The sequence below is a fragment of the Lithobates pipiens genome, unplaced genomic scaffold (genome assembly GCF_037356315.1).
Source record: "Lithobates pipiens isolate NorthernLeopardFrog02 unplaced genomic scaffold, aLitPip1_a1.2 Scaffold_1, whole genome shotgun sequence".
Lineage (NCBI taxonomy): Eukaryota > Metazoa > Chordata > Amphibia > Anura > Ranidae > Lithobates > Lithobates pipiens.
The window spans coordinates 213,755,847-213,775,855 of record NW_027507685.1 but is presented as its reverse complement, the minus strand read 5'-3'; the positions used below and the strand labels follow the sequence as shown (position 1 = coordinate 213,775,855).

The 20,009-nt window shown below is 44.8% G+C and overlaps 1 protein-coding gene across 1 annotated transcript in view; it reads right to left on the bottom strand.

Annotated features, from left to right (window-relative positions):
- Positions 1-510: 510 nt before the first annotated feature.
- LOC143982918 (cytochrome P450 2C16-like) overlaps positions 511-20,009 on the bottom strand; it is an 87,139-nt gene continuing 67,640 nt past the window's right edge. Inside the window, exons 6-9 of the mRNA XM_077482053.1 lie at positions 16,301-16,442; positions 13,670-13,857; positions 11,472-11,613; positions 511-2,082 (exon numbers count right to left, since the gene is read on the bottom strand). Coding sequence (XP_077338179.1) covers positions 1,901-2,082; positions 11,472-11,613; positions 13,670-13,857; positions 16,301-16,442 — 654 coding nt within the window. The 3' untranslated portion in view covers positions 511-1,900. The remainder of the gene's footprint in view (positions 2,083-11,471; positions 11,614-13,669; positions 13,858-16,300; positions 16,443-20,009) is intronic.

Genomic DNA, 20,009 nt, shown 5'->3' with positions numbered 1-20,009 from the left:
GTCGTTCGCTTATGATTTCCAATGAGTACCATTCATATCTGTGCATCTTCAAGTCGCAGCAAATTTAAAGTAGTCCCTGTGCTACTTTGGTCCGACTTTGATGTGATTTGAGGTCCATAGACCTCAAGATGACACAGGCATTGCTTCAAGTCATGGCAAAATCGCATCAACGTTGCGGCATAAATCTTGCAACTTTCAAGTTGTAAAAATTTGAAACCATCTTTTCAACCACAGCACAGACTAGTTATCCAGATATTTGTGACTGAAAATGATACTAAACACACACACTGTTTAGTTCACATTATCCCATATATTCCTGTATGTGCATGATGGCAATGTAATTATTTAAATAAAAAAAAAAAAATCTAAGTGCCTTTTTCTTATTGATATACACCTGTCACATGACCCAGCTCTTTCCCTGCCTGTCTGCAGGGAAACATAAGCAGGAGGAGGGTCTAGTCATCTGCTACTGGTCACATGTTAAAAAAAAAAAAGAGTGAAAATAAATAATTAATATCAATAAACAATCGTTTTTTATTGTCATACAAATATATATTTGAAATCAAATCTTTATTATTTTTTGGCAATAACATGGTAAGAGTGAATTTATGCCAGTCACAGGCTCCCCTCCAGCCTGTGTCTTAGAATAGGAGGGAGGTGAAGCCTCCAACAATTGACATATAATATCCTACCCCCATTGTGTTTAGCTGGTTAGCAGGCATGGAGGGGGAGGGAGGGAGCTGGCAGCCATTTACAAGCAGGCATTTTTCTCCTGGCAGTAAATACAAGTGAAAGGAAAAGGTTGCCAGTAAAAAATATGTCTGTGACAGTCGACTCGGAACTGTGCATGTGCAGTTCTGGGCCAGAGCTGGCTGAGACCATCTGAGTGCCTGCTACAGTGTGTTAAGGAGATGAGCCTGGCGGAGGCGGTGCCTGGGCATGTCGTGATGTCATGGTGCAAGGGAGCAAAGTGGAGCCATGTCTGCGGGAACAGGAGCAAGCCGGGAGTAGGACTCTCAGTGTTGTTTGGACTGGAGTGGACTAAAGGGATCACTTGGTGTGGAGAGAGAGACTGTGACTCAGGAAGGGACGAGTCGTGTCGGTGAGGTGTCATCATTATCTGTGCTGTTGCACACTGTTGTCAGTATCACTGTGAGAATCAGTTTCATGTGTCATTTCATTCTAATTTTCTTGCCTTCCTGAGTCCTGTCCCTAACCTACTTACTATATCGATAAAAAAAAGAAATACGTGTTTTGCCTTAATATCTACCTTAAATCACCTTGTCAATTGCATTTTGTATTTGTTTGTGGCCTAAATACTGAAATTTGTATCTGTACTTGAAATATGCAAAATCTGTAATTTTGTAACTTTTGGAAATGCAAGTAATTTTGGGTGTCGTGTCAGTAAATTTCAGTCTGACAGGTTAGCAACACTGAGTCACATGGGCTGCTCAGATGTGATAGGAAGGAAATGCTCAGCATAGAAACTCACTTAAAACTGAGCATGTGCAGAGTTTCCACCACAGCTGCAAAATCCCTTGACGAATTGGGCTGAGTACTCATGTACACACTTTTGTTGCCATCGGTTTAGACATTAATGGCTGTGTGTTGAGTTATTTTGAGGGGACAGCAAATTTACACTGTTATACAAGCTGTACACTCACTACTTTACATTGTAGCAAAGTGTCATTGAAAAGAAATAATAAAATATTTACAAAAATGTGAGGGGTGTACTCACTTTTGTGAGATACTGTATATATATATATATATATATATATATATATATATATATATATAAAACACTTTATGTTAATTTCACTCTATTTCATTCTATTAGGGAGCATTTCCTGTTTGAGTCCCAAAATAACAAGTACAATATAAAGTTCCATAGTCCTGTTAATTAGCGTGGGATGAAACACAGTTCGTAGAGATGTGGGATGTTTCCGAATCCACTCATTTGTGGTGTAAGGTCTAGGTCTTGTGGGTCTACTGGGGATCTCAAGGTAAAGTTCTGTAAAATTGTAGCAAAAAATAGGAAGAGCTCCATTCTTGCAAGACCTTCACCCAAACAGATCCGCTTCCCTGTAAAGTGAAAGAGAATTATAAATGGCTAAATGACAACTACTATGACATTTAGTGCAAGTGTAGTAAAACACGGAACAACATGGAAAATGCAGTAATCTGTACCAAGTAATCGGAAAACATCCTTTATTTACCAAGTACACTACATGGATAAAAGCAGATTAGTTGACCTGATTGAAAACTCCATTTATGTCTGCAGACAATCACATTTATATCAATTTACATCTGATTACCTGTGTGTACTAATCCAAAAAAAAAATGGAAGAGGTCTGCGTCTGCATTTTTCCCCTCAACGTAAACATGACTGATTGGAGGTAATCTGATGTAAACGTGTAGGTAGGTGTACCAGAGTAGTGTCTTGTTGGAATAAGTAAAGTCATCAGGTGCTAGGACCCTTTTAGATAGCCCCCTCCTACAGTGATTTCAGGGGTGAGGCAGTACCCATTTATGTCAGGAAGGAGAGGCACAGTCAGTCTCGGGGCATGGGAGCTGAACACCCCACACCTATGAAGATGTAGCCACTAGACATAGGCCCTGAACAGGGTAGGAGGTCAGTGGAGTAGACCTGTACTCAGGAGCTTGCTTTAGATTTTCGGTCTCTTACAGATGTGGGGGTTAGGGCAGATTGCAAAAGACCTTTTAGACCAGGTCGGAGATGCCTGTGTGCAGCTGCTTCACTGGTGGGTTCCCATAAGATATACCTAGCAAGGAGGTGACTTAAGAGAGCACAGCCCAGTGAGTACTGGGTGAGGAGAGACTGTAAGGCCGCGTACACACGCGCGGACTGGTAGCCCAACTTTGTCCGTCAAACAGTTTCGGCAAACAGTCCGCTCAAAATTAGCATGGACGGACATGGCCACACACGACGAACGAACAGTTTGCTGAAACCGTGCGCGATGACGTGAACGGCACGTACGACGGGACGAAAAATACGACGTCCTATACACTGCATTATAACTTTCGGCGTGAAAATCCTTTCTGAGCATGCGCGCAACTTTGTTTGACGAACAAGCCTACACACGAGCGGACTGTTCGCTGAAACAAGGTTTCAGCGGACAGTTTTACGGAATTTCCGAAAACTGTCCGCTGAAACTGTCCGCTGAAAGCCCACACACGAGTGGACTGTCCGCCCAAACACTGTTCAGCGGACAAAGTTGGGCGAACAGTCCGCGCGTGTGTACGTGGCCTAAGAGAGATAGCTGCTGACGTGCTGCTCATGCTTTTACTTGTGACTACTCCGGACTGTCTGCTAAATGTGATTAACTATGTAATGTCAAGTGACATTATGTATGTCCTTGTGATGTATGTCCTTGTGATGCGACTGTAATGCAGATTCCTGAACTGTAAAAGTAAAGTGCAGCAAACTACTTCTTGTGTAGACATTCCTCCCTGGGGGACACAAAGGTCTATGGCCAGGAATGTTATGTGGAGGCCTCTGGCAAGAAGCAGGGCACAAGATGGCAAAGGGTTTGGCCTCAGTAGAAGGGACAGTGTTCTAGCAGGACTGGAGCAGGAGTAGGGACTTGTACTCTTGATGCCAAAGAGAGCCAACCATGAAGTCCCTGTTACAAATGGATGCAAAAATAAAAGTATGTTTTACATCCGAGTGCCCATGGATCTAATATGGCTGCAGAAAAGTCCAGTTTAAAATTGCACTTCAGTGAAATCACCCCTCTGTACTACAAAGGAATGATCAATAGTGGTGTAGTGGTGCTGGCCTTACCACTGTTGCTGAATTTTTGCTTTAGCCTAGATAATAAATGCAGTGAAAATCAATGGGTTAAGGGCACAGAAGGAAATGTTTAAGCAGGCAGATTTAATTAGAGCACTTGGGTTTGTCATGGTTATGCAGTGATCTTCCTGTTTGCTTACCTCCCCTCTTGTGTTCAGACTAAGAGGCCAGCCACTTCCACCTGGTGGTTTTTATAACCGCTCCTCTAAGCATGGCTCCACCCCAGGCCCTATCAGGGAACCTTATATTAACCTGTGCACTGCAAGCCAACAGTGCTGATCAACCATTGTGTACCGTATATACTCGAGTATAAGCCAAGATTTTCAGCCTCTTTTTTGAGGCTGAAAGTGCCCCCCTCGGCTTATACTCGAGTCATCGCTGTCTGCCCGCTCGATCAGCGTGTCGAGCAGACAGACAGCGGCCATTCTATAATTCAAAAGCCGCGCCTCCGGCTCCGCCTTCGCCTGTGATAGGCGGAACACTGAATTTCCCAGCAGCCTGTGTTCCGCCTATCACGGACATCGTATCATCCTCGTACTACGGACGAGGATGATACGATGTCCGTGATAGGCGGAACACAGGCTGCTGGGAAATTCAGTGTTCCGCCTATCACAGGCGAAGGCGGAGGCGCGGCTTTTGAATTTTACAATGGCCGCCGAGGCGCCGACGAAGAGGGCACGGGACGGAGGCAAGGCAAGGCACGGCACGGGACGGGACGGGACGGAGGCAAGGCAAGGCACGACACGGGACGGAGGCAAGGCACGGCACGGGACGGAGGCAAGGAGGCAAGGCACGGGACGGAGGCTCGGGACAAAGGCTCGGGACACAGGTAGGCTGGACACACACACACACACACACACACACACACACACACACACACACACACACACACACACACACGGATGGATGGAGACACACACACACACAGGGATGGATGGATACACACACACACAGGGATGGATGGATGGATGGAGACACACACACACAGGGATGGATGGATGGAGACACACACACACAGGGATGGATGGATGGATGGATGGAGACACACACACACAGGGATGGATGGATGGATGGACACACACACACACACAGGGATGGATGGACGGACACACAGGGATGGACGGACACACAGGGATGGACGGACACACAGGGATGGACGGACACACACACAGGGATGGACAGGCATGTCTCACCCTCGGCTTATACACGAGTCAATAAGTTTGCCAGTTTTTTTGGGGGTAAATTGGGGGCCTCGGCTTATATTCGGGTCGGCCTATACTCGAGTATATACGGTATTCCTTTGTGTGTTAGCTTCCTGTTACTGACCGTGTGCTCTGCTGTTACGTTACCGACTTTGGCGTGTCCTTGACTATCCCTGTTTGCCTGTGATCCTGACCTTTTGGCGTGTCCCTGACTATTCCTGTCTGCTTGTGGCCCCGACCTTGGCTTTGTCCCTCACTATCCCTATCCTCCTGTTGCCTACTGTGGGTGTGAGCTGGGGGACCCTGGGGGTCGCGACCTGGAGCCAGTTGCAGCCAAGTCCATCCTCACCACTAGAGGCGCTGGTGAACACCTGCTGGCTCTTAGACTCTGCGCCCCAGGGAATCTTACGCTCTAACCCCAGTGGGTTCTGTCTCCCGTCTGTAGCAGTCCGCCATAGGGTCCACAACCTTGCGGTGCACTCCTGAACCCTAAGGTGTGCATCTGTCACCTCGCCTCAAGGTGACCTGACAGTGTGATCAGCCATGGACCCGGCTGAAGTGCCACTTCCTGCAGTCGATCCGTTGCAGGGCTTAGTTCGCAGACTCGAGACCCAACAATCGCATCAGACCCAGATGATGCGATTCCTTCAGGATATGGCATCCCGTTTTGAACAGGTTCAGGCCTCATTAGGACCCCCAGTACAACAACCTCAACCGCTATCTGCTGCTGCATCTATCGCATCAGTTGCAGCCACACATTCGTTACAACTACCAGCTCAGGTCCGTTTCTCTGGGGACTCCAAGGCTTGCAGGGGGCTCCTTAGCCAGTGCACAATTAATTTTGAACTTCAGCCCCAAAACTTCCTGTCCGATCGGACGAAAGTTGCATATATCATATCCATCCTGTCCGGTGAGGCGCTAGCTTGGGCTGCCCCTCTGTGGGAACTGAATGATGCAGTGGTTTCTAGCCTGTCTGATTTCTTGAAACTTTTTCGGAATATCTTCGAGGAACCGAGTCGTGTCTCCTCAGCGGCTAGCGCTCTTTTACGTCTCCGTCAGGAGTCAGCGTCTGTGGGACAATATGCTCTTCAGTTCCGTATCCTCACAGCTGAATTGAGCTGGAATAATGAGGCCCTAGTTGCAACATTTTTATATGGCCTCTCTGATAGAGTGAAGGATGAATTAGCAGGAAGATCCCTTCCTGCTGATCTGGACAGTGTCATCACCTTGTGTAACCAGATCGATATTCGCTTTCAGGAGAGGGCCCTGGAAAAAAGACTCCCCGTTCTTTAGGCAGCCTGAGCCCCCGGTCCCTTCTCTTCGATCCGAGGAGCACCCCCTGCCTACTGAGGAACCTATGCAGTTGGGCTGGACTAAATTATCTCCCGAAGAACGTGCTAGGAGCAGAACTCTGGGCCTATGTCTTTATTGTGGGGCCAAAGGCCATTTCCGTGACACTTGTTCTCTTCGTCCGGAAAAACGCTCAGGGCTAATACATCTGGAAGGTGGAGTATTAGACCCTGAAATATCACCTTCACCTTCTCGTCTTATCCTTTCTGTGTTGCTTCATGTCGGTGCTTCCTCTCGTTTGGTCTCAGCACGTCTGGATTCCGGAGCCGCTGCCAATTTCATGGATTGGGAAACTGCATCCTCCATGAGACTTACCCTTTTGCCCCTTACAACGCCATTGGTGGTCTTGGCGATTGATGGCACTGTTCTCCCAGGGGGCCCTATCCACTTCCAGACTCTTCCTGTTAAGATGTCAGTAGGGACACTCCACCAGGAGTGGATATCCTTCCTTGTCTTACCTAAGGCTTCATCTCCTATCATATTAGGTCTTCCTTGGTTACGGCTCCATTCTCCACACGTTGACTGGTCTGCTGGACAGATCCTGGCTTGGGGTTCCTCCTGTTCCTCTTCCTGCCTACTCAAGGGGACCCCAAAAGAGAAACTTCCTGTTACCACCATCCCAGTATCTTCTGCTCTTCCCGCTGTATATAGCGATCTCTGGGATGCGTCCTGCATTAGTCGGACTGATGCACTCTCTAGGTCATGTGGTACTCTGGATGAGGGGCCCACCTATGAGCCTGAGTCGATCATTCACTCCAGTTTGCATAACCATTTACCTTTGCCTGTCCCTAATCTCCCTTGGACGCACAGCCAGCCTAACTTGTCTGCATGTTCCACAGTCGATATGCCCTGTGATGCGATTGAGATGGTCGCTACACCTGACAATACTATTCAGTCGGCCTCTGCACCAGTTATGCCAGTCCAGCCCATGCCCAATGAGCTTCCTGCTTCTTGTTCAGGACCTTCTGTGACCTGGCCTCACCCTACTGCTACTATGTCCTTTCAAACCTGTTTAAGAGGCTCAATCCATCCTTTGGATAGAATACCTCATTCGGCCAGGTGGGGTTTTCAATCTTTTTCTCAGGGCTCTCTGCATTCTGTTTGTGTTTCAGCTATCCAGCTTGACTCTTGTGACATGTCACCTTCTAACCAACCTGACCTCAGGGATCCACTGACCTCTGCCCAGTCTGGTGGTCCTGTGCTGGATGTCCAGCTCCTCTTTAAGGGTGTGGGGGACCCTGCTCAGACTCCTGATCTTCTCATACCCTTACCCACTCCTAAAAAGCCTTTAGCCCTCAAGTCCTCTTGTCCTCTCCCTACCTCGGTTCCAGTCTCTGAGGATAATCTAAAATACGAGGTTAGTCAAGTTTTGGATTCCCGGCTCCGTAAAGGCATTCTTCAGTACCTCGTACATTGGAAAGGGTTGGGCCCTGAGGAGAGGTCTTGGATCACTGCATCTGAGGTCTTTGCTCCTCGTCTGTTGAGGAGGTTCCATCTGGAGTTTCCCTTTAAGCCTGGACCCAGGCAGGGGAGGGGGAGGCCTCGTAAGAGGGAGGGTACTGTCATGGTTATGCAGTGATCTTCCTGTTTGCTTACCTCCCCTCATGTGTTCAGACTAAGAGGACAGCCACTTCCACCTGGTGGTTTTTATAACCTCTCCTCTAAGCATGGCTCCACCCCAGGCCCTATCAGGGAACCTTATATTAACCTGTGCACTGCAAGCCAACAGTGCTGATCAACCATTGTGTATTCCTTTGTGTGTTAGCTTCCTGTTACCGACCATGTGCTCTGCTGTTACGTTACCGACTTTGGCGTGTCCTTGACTATCCCTGTTTTCCTGTGATCCTGACCTTTTGGCGTGTCCCTGACTATTCCTGTCTGCTTGTGGCCCGACCTTGGCTTTGTCCCTCACTATCCCTATCCTCCTGTTGCCTACTGTGGGTGTGAGCTGGGGGACCCTGGGGGTCGCGACCTGGAGCCAGTTGAAGCCAAGTCCATCCTCACCACTAGAGGCGCTGGTGAACACCTGCTGGCTCTTAGACTCCGCGCCCCAGGGAATCTTACGCTCTAACCCCAGTGGGATCTGTCTCCCGTCCGCAGCAGTCCACCGTAGGGTCCACAACCTTGCGGTGCACTCCTGATCCCTACAGTGTGCATCTGTCACCTCGCCTCAAGGTGACCTGACAGGGTCACTTTGGATGGTTACTCCCAGTGGCATCCAAAAAAAAACATTTTTGGGTACATTGTTACATTAAAGGGGTTGTAAAGCTAAATGTTTTTTCACCTTAATGCATTCTATGATCTGAGAGTGCCTGCGCCCCCAGCCCCCCGTTTTACTTACCTCACCCCTCGAAAGTCCTGCGCTCGTCCCCCGACGTCCTTTCCACTGTTCAGCCTGGCCGTTGATTGGCTGGAGTGGATGGATGGAAAGCAGTGCAGCCATTGGCTCGCGATGCTGTCAATCACATCCACTGACACGGAGCGCCGGGGGCGGGGCCGTGTGATACAGGGAGTGGCTATAGCCGCCGGCTGTATCACGGGAGCGTGCCCGCAGAGGCTTCTCACCATGCGAGGGAGCGCGCATGAATGTGAGAAGCACCTGCGGGAGAAAGCCGAGACAGCTGCCGAGGGACCCCAGAAGAGCAGGTTTGGGGCCACTCTGTGCAAAACGAGCTGCACAGTGGAGGTAAGTATAACATGTTTGTTATTTTTTTATTTATTTTTTTATTCACTTTACAATCCCTTTAACCTCTTGCTGACCATGTAACGTGGAAGCATGAAAGGTGGGTTTTAACACTAAGCCATTGTGAAGAAGAGAAAGAAGTTGTGTGTCAGTGACAGTTCTTGGTCAAGGATTCTGATCAGGAGCCAGCGGTATGGGCTCTCAATCATGTGACTGGTATGAGAGCCAACCACAGCGGTCACATGATAAGGAAACCGAGCCATCGCCCAGGCATTAAATCCCACCTAAAGGGCCGCCAGGGGGCAGTGTTAAGAGCTTAATGAACATATTTTATTTTTGCACTTGCTCCTTTTAGCCTAATTCCACATTTTGAAAAAGAAGCTTAAAATCTTTCAAGAATCAAAGGCAACAGGTCACAAAGACATTACCTTTTTGAAAAGATATTGCTATTATCTGAATCAATGGATGTACAGAAACGTTGTACCTATTGAACTTTAAGTGATGTCATCAGGGCTGGAGTGGGACACAAATGGAGAAATGGAATTCATCCAGACCGGCCCACTTTAATTTTGAGTGTCCCCATCAGCACCCCCTTACATCAGAGTGTCCCCATCAGCACCCCCTTACATCAGAGTGTCCCCATCAGCACCCCCTTCACTTTAGAGTGGTCCCAATCAGCTCCCCCCTTCACATCAGAGTGTTCCAATCAGTACCACCTTCACATCAGAGTGTCCCCATCAGCACCCCCCTTCACATCAGAGTAATCCCATCAGCACCTCTATACAGCAGAGTGTCCAGATCAGCAACCCCTTACATCAGAGTATCCCCAACAGCACCCCCTTACATCAAAGTGTCCCTATCAGCACCTCTTTACATCAGAGTGTCCCCATCAGAACCCCCTTACATTAGAGTGGGCCTATCAGCAACCCCCTACATCAGAGTGTCCCCCCTCTCCTCCCTTGTGTACTCACAGTTCTGAAGGCAGCTTCTCGTTTCTCTCTCCAGTCATGTGATAATTGACAAGTGATAAGTGGAGAGAGGAAGGGAAGTCTGCCCGGCTGTCTATCTCCCCCTGCAGGCTGGAGGGGGCAGAAAACCTAATCATCTCTCCAGCAAGTGTAGGCAAGTGTAGGCTCTTTGGTGACAGGAGTGAAATCATGATCACTCACTGTCAGTGAGGTGGGGCTCCAGGACTTTGCTTGACCAGTTCACTGAGTCATCGGCCCACTGGGAAACATGTCTGGATGTCACTGAACTAGCACATGGTCTATGAGACAAAAATGTCCGCTTCTGTCAGGGACTTCTGAGATGGATATTTAGCTTGTTGAAATTTTGCCTACTGGATATCCAGTAGCAGATGATGATACTTGATTTAATTGTTTTGGTCCCTTGACAATAAAGGATGACACACATTGGGTGAGTATTCACATTATCATATCTAGTCTGGTGTGTGTTCCCTGTCTTGGCTATTTAGTTGGTTTTCTTCAGCTGTGTCTCAGCTGGACAAATATGTTCAGTCCTAAATTTCAGCTTGGCCTTTCAGTCTGGTTTATCCTGATCTGTACTGCCTTTGCCTTCTATTTCTTATCTGACCTGTATTGGCTTTTGTGTCTGATCCTTTCTATTTGTATGTGTGTACTGTTGCTTCTGGTTAAAATGCTGTCTGTCCTTTTATATCCTCTACATCCTAAAACTCTGTCTATTCCTATCTGCCTGTCTGCATTAGTCCAGCTAGGCAACCTGGTGGGTTCCATATAGGGTTTTTTTTTCGCTTAAAAAGATTATCTGTACCATTCATGGCTCTTATGAAAACCTAGTGCTGTAAGATCCAGCACCATAAAATTTTATGCAAATGGAAATTTAAGTTTAAGTTAAAAAAAAAGATCCAGCTCCATAGTAAAAGCTATTTACCGTCAGCTGTCAAAACAGTATACACATATTTTCTATTTCCTCAAATTTAGTACCTGCTCTCCATTATGTCCGCACTGTGCTTAGATTCCATGCTCTGCCATGGATTTGTTCTTGTCATCTGGTTCCCTCATCCCAGGGATTACTAAAAACCCTAAATCAATTGCTACCCATGATATACAGTATGTAATAAGTAATATGAAAGATATGGCTGTTGGACGCTCAATCCAACAATCTGACGCCATTGCAAAGGTGTCATCAATGCCAAACAAGTCTAGAAGCCAAAGCCAAAAGCCTGAAGCTTTCTTTTTGCATAATGGAAGCCCCTGTTGCCTGATTGTTTAAAATTGCCTGTCATTTCCATCCTTGCACTAATTCCTGAATTCTCAGAACATTTATGCATCCTAGGAGCCATCACATTATCTGCAAAGTGCAATTATACAAGTAATAGTAGTTGTGTAGTACTGCATTTGGCACACAGGTAGGCATGTTGAACCTATATAGTGATGCATACCTGAAGAGAAGGGCATGTATCCATCGTTCCTACGGAACTTCCCATTTTCATCCAAGAAATGTCCGGGATTAAACTCTTTGGGGTATTTAAACTGCTTGGGGTCTTGGAGAACAGAGCTGAGCATGGTATATACAGTGGTGTCCTAAGAAAGAGGAATCATTATGATATACATTACATAAGGTCAGTTGCTACCTCAACGTTTGTTCTTAAGATTGAGAACTACTGTTTATAATCACACCCATATTCATACTACAGGATTGCTATCGATGAATGTGTTCAGACACCTCATACTTCATACTGGATACCAGCAAGATAAAAATTGGTTTGTTCTTGTTTTGTTCATTTAGTGGTGTAGCACTAACCCCCGAAGGAGCTGCTGGTTATTTTGGGGCTTACTGATACCTTTCGTTCTCCTTGTGACACGTCTAGGGGATGTCCCGTGGTAGATGACCCAGTAACTTGAGACTGACAATAGATCCACTTGAATGGATTTTATTTGCAAAAACTCAAACCATTGAAACGTCTTTCAACTTGGTATCAGAGGGTTGGGAAGGAGGTTCAGGTACTCTCAATGTCAAAGTCTATAAACGTTAAGGAACTTGCTTATTTTGACGGCATCCAGAGAATAGCCATTCGCAGCTGGATGAACACTCAGTTTGGACAGTCCCTCTCTCACAAGGCCTAGCAGCCAACAAGGTGATTACCCAGGAATAAAGTCTTTGTCACAGACGTTGTTACAGAACACGTAGGAAACTAAGCTGTAGAACACTTGAAGGATACCTGGATCTTTCAGCCAGCTTGGCGATATCCACAAGACCGGATTCTCTTCCAGGCTCTTGTTAAGAAAACCAAACACGTGGTGTTCTTCTAAAGAGTCCTCCCCTGGAGTGCTTGAAGTAAAATGGGTCTCTCCCGAACCGGAGACGGCACCCAACCACCTCAGAATCCTCCTTTAGTTTCCCTGCCTCAGGCTAGCCAGCCCTAAGGCATTAAAGTCGGGTGGATCTGCACCCCAGGCCATAGCCTTCCTGGGGGCTGGTCAGGAGGACCAGAACCAAGTAATCAGCACATCATACTGGACCGGAACCCCCAACCACGTGATGTCCGTATCTTAAATACCCTCTCCCAGAGGGCACAGCGAGAGTGACTGACCTGGCTCCGAAAAAGAGTAACTTAAGCGCCTGACCAGACCATAGTTCCACACCTGCCACAAGAGACAGTGCCCCCTGTGGTCAGGCTGAACATCTCACAGCCCAGTCAGACTGACACAGAAGTCCAATTTAGACAAATAGACCCAAACCAAGCTGTAGTTAGGGTAAAGTTTTAACTTTGAAAAGCACATAGCGCGTGCTCTTCAGGAGCCCACCGCTACAGTGGGATTTAGGCTAGGCCAGTATGTATCTCATTTAAATATTTTCGGGATCATAATGTTTATGTCAAGAAATTTTGTGTCCCTAAAATAAGTGGAAAACTTAAAGCGGAACTTCACCCTAAAAAAATACCTCCTTGCCCCCTCCTCCCCCACTTTTGAAGGAGGTTTTTTTATTTTTTTGGGGGGCGAAATGGGTGCCTAGTTTTGGCATGTATCTGCTCCCACTAGGCAGTCCCTTAGAAAACATGCTGGCACTGGGATTCCAAAGACTGGTGAATAATCAACCTGGGTGAAGACAATATTTGTAGCTACTGGCTCGAATTTTTTTTTATTTGTAGACTTTTTTTTTGTTTTCAGCAGTAAAGATCCTCTTTAATAAGGCAGTTATTTTATTTATAAAGAGATCATAATAGTACTATATAAGCCTGATTATGACAGAATATAAAGCGGCGTGGTTTATCATTTGTATTAAAAGTGCCTCTAGGCTTTTAGAAATGTAGATATAGTTATTGACTGTATTGTCACCAGTATACATTTATTTGCATTTCACAACAGGTAGACAAACTTGATCTTGGCTCTAAGCACCATCCTAGATAAAGCCAAACCTGAGCTCAGTTAGTCTATATGAGTTTGTTTATTTATTAAGGATAAAGAGCAAAGTGCAATAAATGAATAGAGACCAGTCCTAATCAACTTTTTATTGATGTATCTTCAGTAAAGTAAAATCTAACTGGTTGTTATAAATAACTGCACTTTGCATAATATCCTTGCTTTTCCTCTGCCTTATGAAACTAGCCAAAAATTAAGAAAGCACATGTTGTTTCACCTTTGGAATGATGAAATCTCGGAAGTGCACGTCACGAGTCACTTTGTGTGGGACTCCCATTGGGATGAGGTCAATGAATCTCTGAATCTCATGGATCACAGCATCCAAATATGGCATATGAGACCGATCTTCAATACAAGGAGGCCGGTTCCGTCCAATGACATGGTCTATCTCTTTGTGGATGCGTTCTGCAAACATTAAAGCCAAATGGAAGATGATATAAAGCCCTATTATTGTTAATTTTGATGGGTTGATTTGTGCCACTGACACTTTTGAAATAATTTTTAAAAGTTTACAAATTAAAAAGTCTAAAGAGTTAAATAGTCTATAATTACACAAACGTTACAAAAGGCCAATTTGCTAGTATGGCTTATCTAATGTTTTTACTGTGACAACATGTACAAAATAGCTCTGTACAAATGCCTCCATTTCATTCTTCTGTCAGTTCTCCTCTCACACTGGGTTCAGTAGGTCTCACTCTATGAAACGATCACAATAGCAAAATTGGGGGGTACACACCACATAGATAAACCAATCTGCTGCTAAGCTAACAGAGGCTTCAGCTACAGTCCCCATTTCGTAGCCACACCCCTTGACCTTGCCTCTTTCAAATAAGCCCAATTTGGGTGAAATATGTCAGAGGGTGTGTGTCTAAGATGGGACTGTAGCTGAATCCTCAGTTAACTTACTAGTGGATGTGGTTGACCTATGTGGTGTGAACTCACTAATGTTTTATGACATGAGAACTAAATGTTGCTAGATTGAATGAATGTAGTTCCTATTAGTAAAACAATTGTAATATAGTAATATAGCTAGTATAAATGCCTGAACTGACTATCTTAGCCTGTGTCAAAGGGAATAAATGGGCCACACACCAAAGCACCCATGATTACATACATTTGGGCAGGATTTGCTGTTCACTTGTGTTTTTAAATGTTGTTTTGAGCTATTAAGTTCTGCAACCATGAGGTTTTACACTAAAGAAATAGAAACATAATCCAAAACTCTACCCACTGGCTCAAAAGCAGAATGTTAAACCTTAATATAAAATATTTCTTATTTGGCACGCGTGGTTGATCTCAACTCAAAATCTGGAAATGAACACTTGCTAAATGCTTGCTTGGGTGTACAGGGTGGTTCCTTGCGATCTCTTCCCTCCACTTTCCCATCCCTTCATTACCTTTGTTTCATGCTCCTTACATCTTGTTACCCTTAGTTCCCTGAGATTCCTTATTCCACCCTTCCCTCTTCTCACATTTTTTCACTACCTTCCCTCCCCACATACCGAACACATTCCCCTTGTTGTCATCAATTTCCTCCTCTCCACCCTTTCTACTTCCATATTCTCCAAATCCCCAAATCTTATTCCCCTTATTTCCTGCTAGTACTCTGTACTAGTACTCTGATTTTCCTTAACAGACTCCCAGACCTCTCACCTCATAATTGTTTTGCTTCAAGAAGCTGAAATCCTAACACATTGTACAGTCTAATTTAGCTCTTCCTCAGGTTGTTTGGGACCTTGAGGATGGCCATCTCTGCCATACTACATCCTTATGTACCTTATGTACTCCTTAAAGGGTAATATCTATACTCTGGGTCCTGATGGTTAAGGCTTAGAGGGATATCATTGGGACGCTACACAGACATGCTCTGCACATACGCGATCACTTTCACATGTTGATGTGATTTTACTTTGTTTGGAATTCCATTTATTTACCTCAATGATCGAGTGATTCGACTGTGGGTCATCTCGTTACATGAAGCAGCGCATTACCCTCCAATAAAGCATTTTATAGCAGTGTTGCATTATTGGAGTTTTTTCATTCCTTTTTTACGTATTCACTCACCTGTACTTTGGCATCAATTCTTTTGGATTGGATCTGATTACCACCTAGTATCTGTGGAAATGTTCCGGTGGGGAAAGAATAATACATCAGGATATCCCTCTAAGCCTCAACCATCAGGACATCTTTCCAACGGATCCCAGATCCAACAAGCCTTGTATGACCCCCCTGAGTAAGGGAGGTCGCTGGCTTTCTGGTAAGCCTTTTGTCTCTCCGTGGTGACGGGTTTCACGTGTTCAAATTTATTTTTATGTTTCACATCTCATGAATGATCCACTTCACTGAACTCACATTGCACCAGGATCTTATTCCACGAACTCAAGTCACTTATTAATTATAAAATATATGGATATGTGTATTTTGTGCTCTTCTTGATGCATTGGACTTTTGCTTAAATAATTGTTGCTGTGCACTGTATTGATTTTTCACGATTAATGGTTAGTAATTACAGTTATTATTTGCACTTTTGCACTTTAATATCTAGTTTTGGTACATGCACATTTGTATCCACGAACACTAATTTTAATTTATAGTGCTGTATATTTTGTCATATATCTGCTTTTGTGCCTACTATCTGGGTTATAGCGATTAGCTGCTGTGTGATATTGTTGTTTTACCACAGCGCGGATATTTCTTTACTTTTAATATCTATACTGTTATTCAATGTGCTGCTTTATAATCTTTAATTTATAATCAAAGTTTGTTTAAATAAATAATTATTTGATCTTATTTTAGTTTTGTGGGTTTTTTTTTGTTAGTCATTTAAATAATGAAGAACACCACACACCTTCAACATCTGCGTGTTTGAGAAGAATCAACAGTCCATAACGCAACGTTGTGCTGACGGTTTCTGTACCAGCACCAAACAAATCAAAAGTGCTATTCACAATGCCTTCCATGTGAAATTCAGTTTGTGGCATATCTTTTTCCTAAAGAATTAAGAAGGAAACTTAGATGTAAAAAAATGAAAGTTAAGAACTGGGCAAATTCCTGGATTCACATGTCTTTATTACCCACTTCAGCTCTCGCACCAGTATACTCTAGACCAGGGGAGTCCCAGCTTTTTTCAAAGAGTGCCAGATTTGATGAAGTGAACATGCGTGAGGGCTGTCCATTTTGTCTGACATTCCTTGAACCATTAAAATTAAATACAAATTAACTATTTTATGCAAAGTTTATTGCAAACGGCATACTTTTCATTTCGTCACATGGATGACAAATCTAAACAGGTGTTAAATCACTGTCTTTCCTATCTGAAAGCCAGAAAGAAAAAAAAAGAAATCCAGGAAGCTGAAATATGTCAGGAACATTGTAAAATACATTACATATTATTGGTAATAAAGGTTCTCTGTCAACTTTTAAGTTCATAAAATATGAACAGGAACATAACATAAGTATACATGCTGTGTCCAAATATATTTATAACTGATTTAGACCAGCTGACATTAACTGAGATTTTGCAATGAATTCATCTCAATTGAAAACAAAAAAACTTGCCTGCACTAATGTGATATTATACTTTCCACCTGTCCTGGAAGCGGCAGCCCTCACTGTCAACTTTCCTTCTCTTATTTACAGTAGCCCTTTTAGAAATTGACCAAAAAGGGGAAGGGATCATGTGAGCGTTATGCCAGAGGTTTTGGCCTAAGTGTGTTCATCCGATACACTAATACACTGCCCAACAAGAATTTTCTTGCCTTTGTGGCTGAGTGTGACTAAGACACAGCACAGGGAGAATAAACGCACCAAATCCCACAACGTACTAGTGTTCGTGTGAACGCCGACTGAGGATGTGCAGTTCCCGTGGCATCCGAGAGATTACAAGAATGGCGAATGAGGACGTGCAGTTCCCTTGGTGTCCGAGAGATTGCAAGAATAGCGAATGAGGAAGCGCAGTTTCCGCGGCATCCGAGAGATTGTGAGAACACCAACTGAGTACATGCAGTTCCCACAGCATCCGAGAGATTGTGAGAAGGACACGCAGTCCCACGGCATCGGCGTTGAGAGATCCAGATATCCCAGGGGACGGGGGCCACAAGAGATAGATTTTACTAAAATTCTCGGGGGCCCTCATTTGGCCCACGGGCCGGACTTTGGACATGCTTTCCCTAGAGAAATGTTAAAATTTCAGCTATGTGCCTATTTATTCAGCAATAAATTTGTCATTATAAAAAATGTCGAGGTAACAAATATATAGGTATATTTAGAAAGCAGTGAATGTGACATTTACCTGACATTCAATCCTGATGTGCATGTGATTTAACTTACGGGGAACAATTCACCTGAATTCACCTTGTTGAAGAATGTCACATTCACTGTTTTAGAAATATGCCCTATAATATTATAAAAGGAGAAACAAGGCTTTCTTTTGGATGGTGTTTTGCACAGACATTTTCTGCATTCTATGGATTCTAAGAACAAAAAAGTCAGAAAATGTCAAAAATATGTTTTTTCCAGTCTGGTCAGTATTTGTTTTAAACAACTTGTGTTAGATAAAAAAATAATAGTACGTTATGTAGTGATTTGTTAAATTTATTATAAGACAAACATCACCGTGTACAAAGCTTGGCAAAAGTTTTTGAAATGAAGGGGTTAAACAAAAACTTTTTTATCAAATGGACACCAGAGAAAACGGAAACAAACTCTTGCAGCAGAATGTAAACAAAAGAGCTGAAAGTGACAAAAAAAAATGGCAGTTGGTGTTTAAAATATTTTGGGGGGCGCAAACAAACTGAAAAATACTGAAACCCCCCCCATCAATTGCAGCCTCACTGTGCCCAACAAATGCAGTCACTGTGCCTATCAAATGTAGCCACTGTGCCCATCATATGCAGCCACTTGTGCCCGTCATATGCAGCCATTTGTGCCTGTCAAATGCAGCTACTTGTGTCCATCATATGCAGCCACTCGTGTCCATCAAATGCAGCTAGGCAGATCCCCCAGCTCGGCTGTCACTTCACTAACACCCCTCTCATGGCCGATCCAGCGGCACTTACTGCTCGTGTGGCGGGGCTCTGCTCCTCTCCTGGAGTGACAGGGCTCTCCTCCTCGGCAGCTCTCCTCCTCGGTGGAAAGTGGTGGCTCTCCTCCTTGGCGGGAAGCGGAGGCTGCGGCTCCTGTGTGCGTTTGACTCTTCACGCCGAAGTGTTAGACATCCAATAGGAAGACACGTCTCACTGACCTGCCTGCTGATTGGCAGGGAGGAACGTTAGTGTGAAAATAGTGAGAATTTATTCACTATGCCACACAACAGGGCGGGATGGGACGCAGTGCCCGTCCCCAGAGTCCATCCTACTTTGAAGCCTATTAAAGCCTCTGGCTCTAATCATGTGCTTCAAAATACACCCCATCCCTATCCCCGCCATAGTATTTCACGTGTCCGGCATCCTGAAAAGGGGCTGGGCACATGAATAGGGAGGGCAGCAAAGGTGTCAGGGGGGGCGGTGCCACTGCCAGACCCTTATCTGAGCAGGTCAGGAGAGGTTGGAGACAAGCGTGCACCCCCTGAACCCTTACAGGCCACAACCCCTCAACATGGGGGGATACATGTTGATGAGGACAAGGACCTCTTCCCCACAATCCTGGCCCTATGGTTGTGGGGTGCGAGGGGGTAACCTACTCATTAAAAAAAATTACTAGTGCAAATAAACACAGAACACAGTTTTTTTATTATTATTAATAATTTATTTTACTATTAAAAAAAAGTGTCCTCGATGTAGACCTATCATCAATCACGACCTCCAGCGATGGAGGTCCACATCAATCACGATGAATGATGGGCACCAACCCGCATCAGAAAGAAAAAACGCTGCCACCTGCCGAATCCGACACTCAACGGCACTGAATGGGATTGCCAGCTCTCCCTGCCGCTAAAGTAAACAAAGGGCAGGGGTCATCTGATGATGTCACTGGGTGGCCAAGCACCCTTATGACTACATGTATGGACAATGATGTCATAAGGGTGATGTCACCGGGTGACGACACCCCTTTGTTCAATTTAGTGCCAGGAAAAGCAGGGTTGTCATTCAGCTGAAGTAAACAAAGATGTGGGGTCACTTGGTGGCATCATGGGGTAACCCCGCATCTTATGACGGCATTGTACATGCATGAAGTCATAAGGGGTGGGATCACCTGGTGACTTCACCCCTTTGTTTACCTCAGCAGCTTGGCTGAATGACAGCTCTACTTTTCCCACTGCTAAAGTATACAAAGGGGCAGGGTCACCCTGGAAGTGATTTAAAATGAAAACAGACTTCATATATTGAATTGTATTAATCACGTACATATAATAGAATACAAGAAATTTATAAATAGGTTTATTAAAAGTACATCTAAATGTAAGACATTTGTTTAGTTACAGTTAGAATCCATTTCAGGTTACATTTGCTCTCTGTGATATATTCCTTTACTTCCTGCCCTAAAGATAAAACATTAAACAGGTCAATGCATTTTGGGGATTTAAATACCCCTTCTTAAAAACTGTAATGCCGCATACA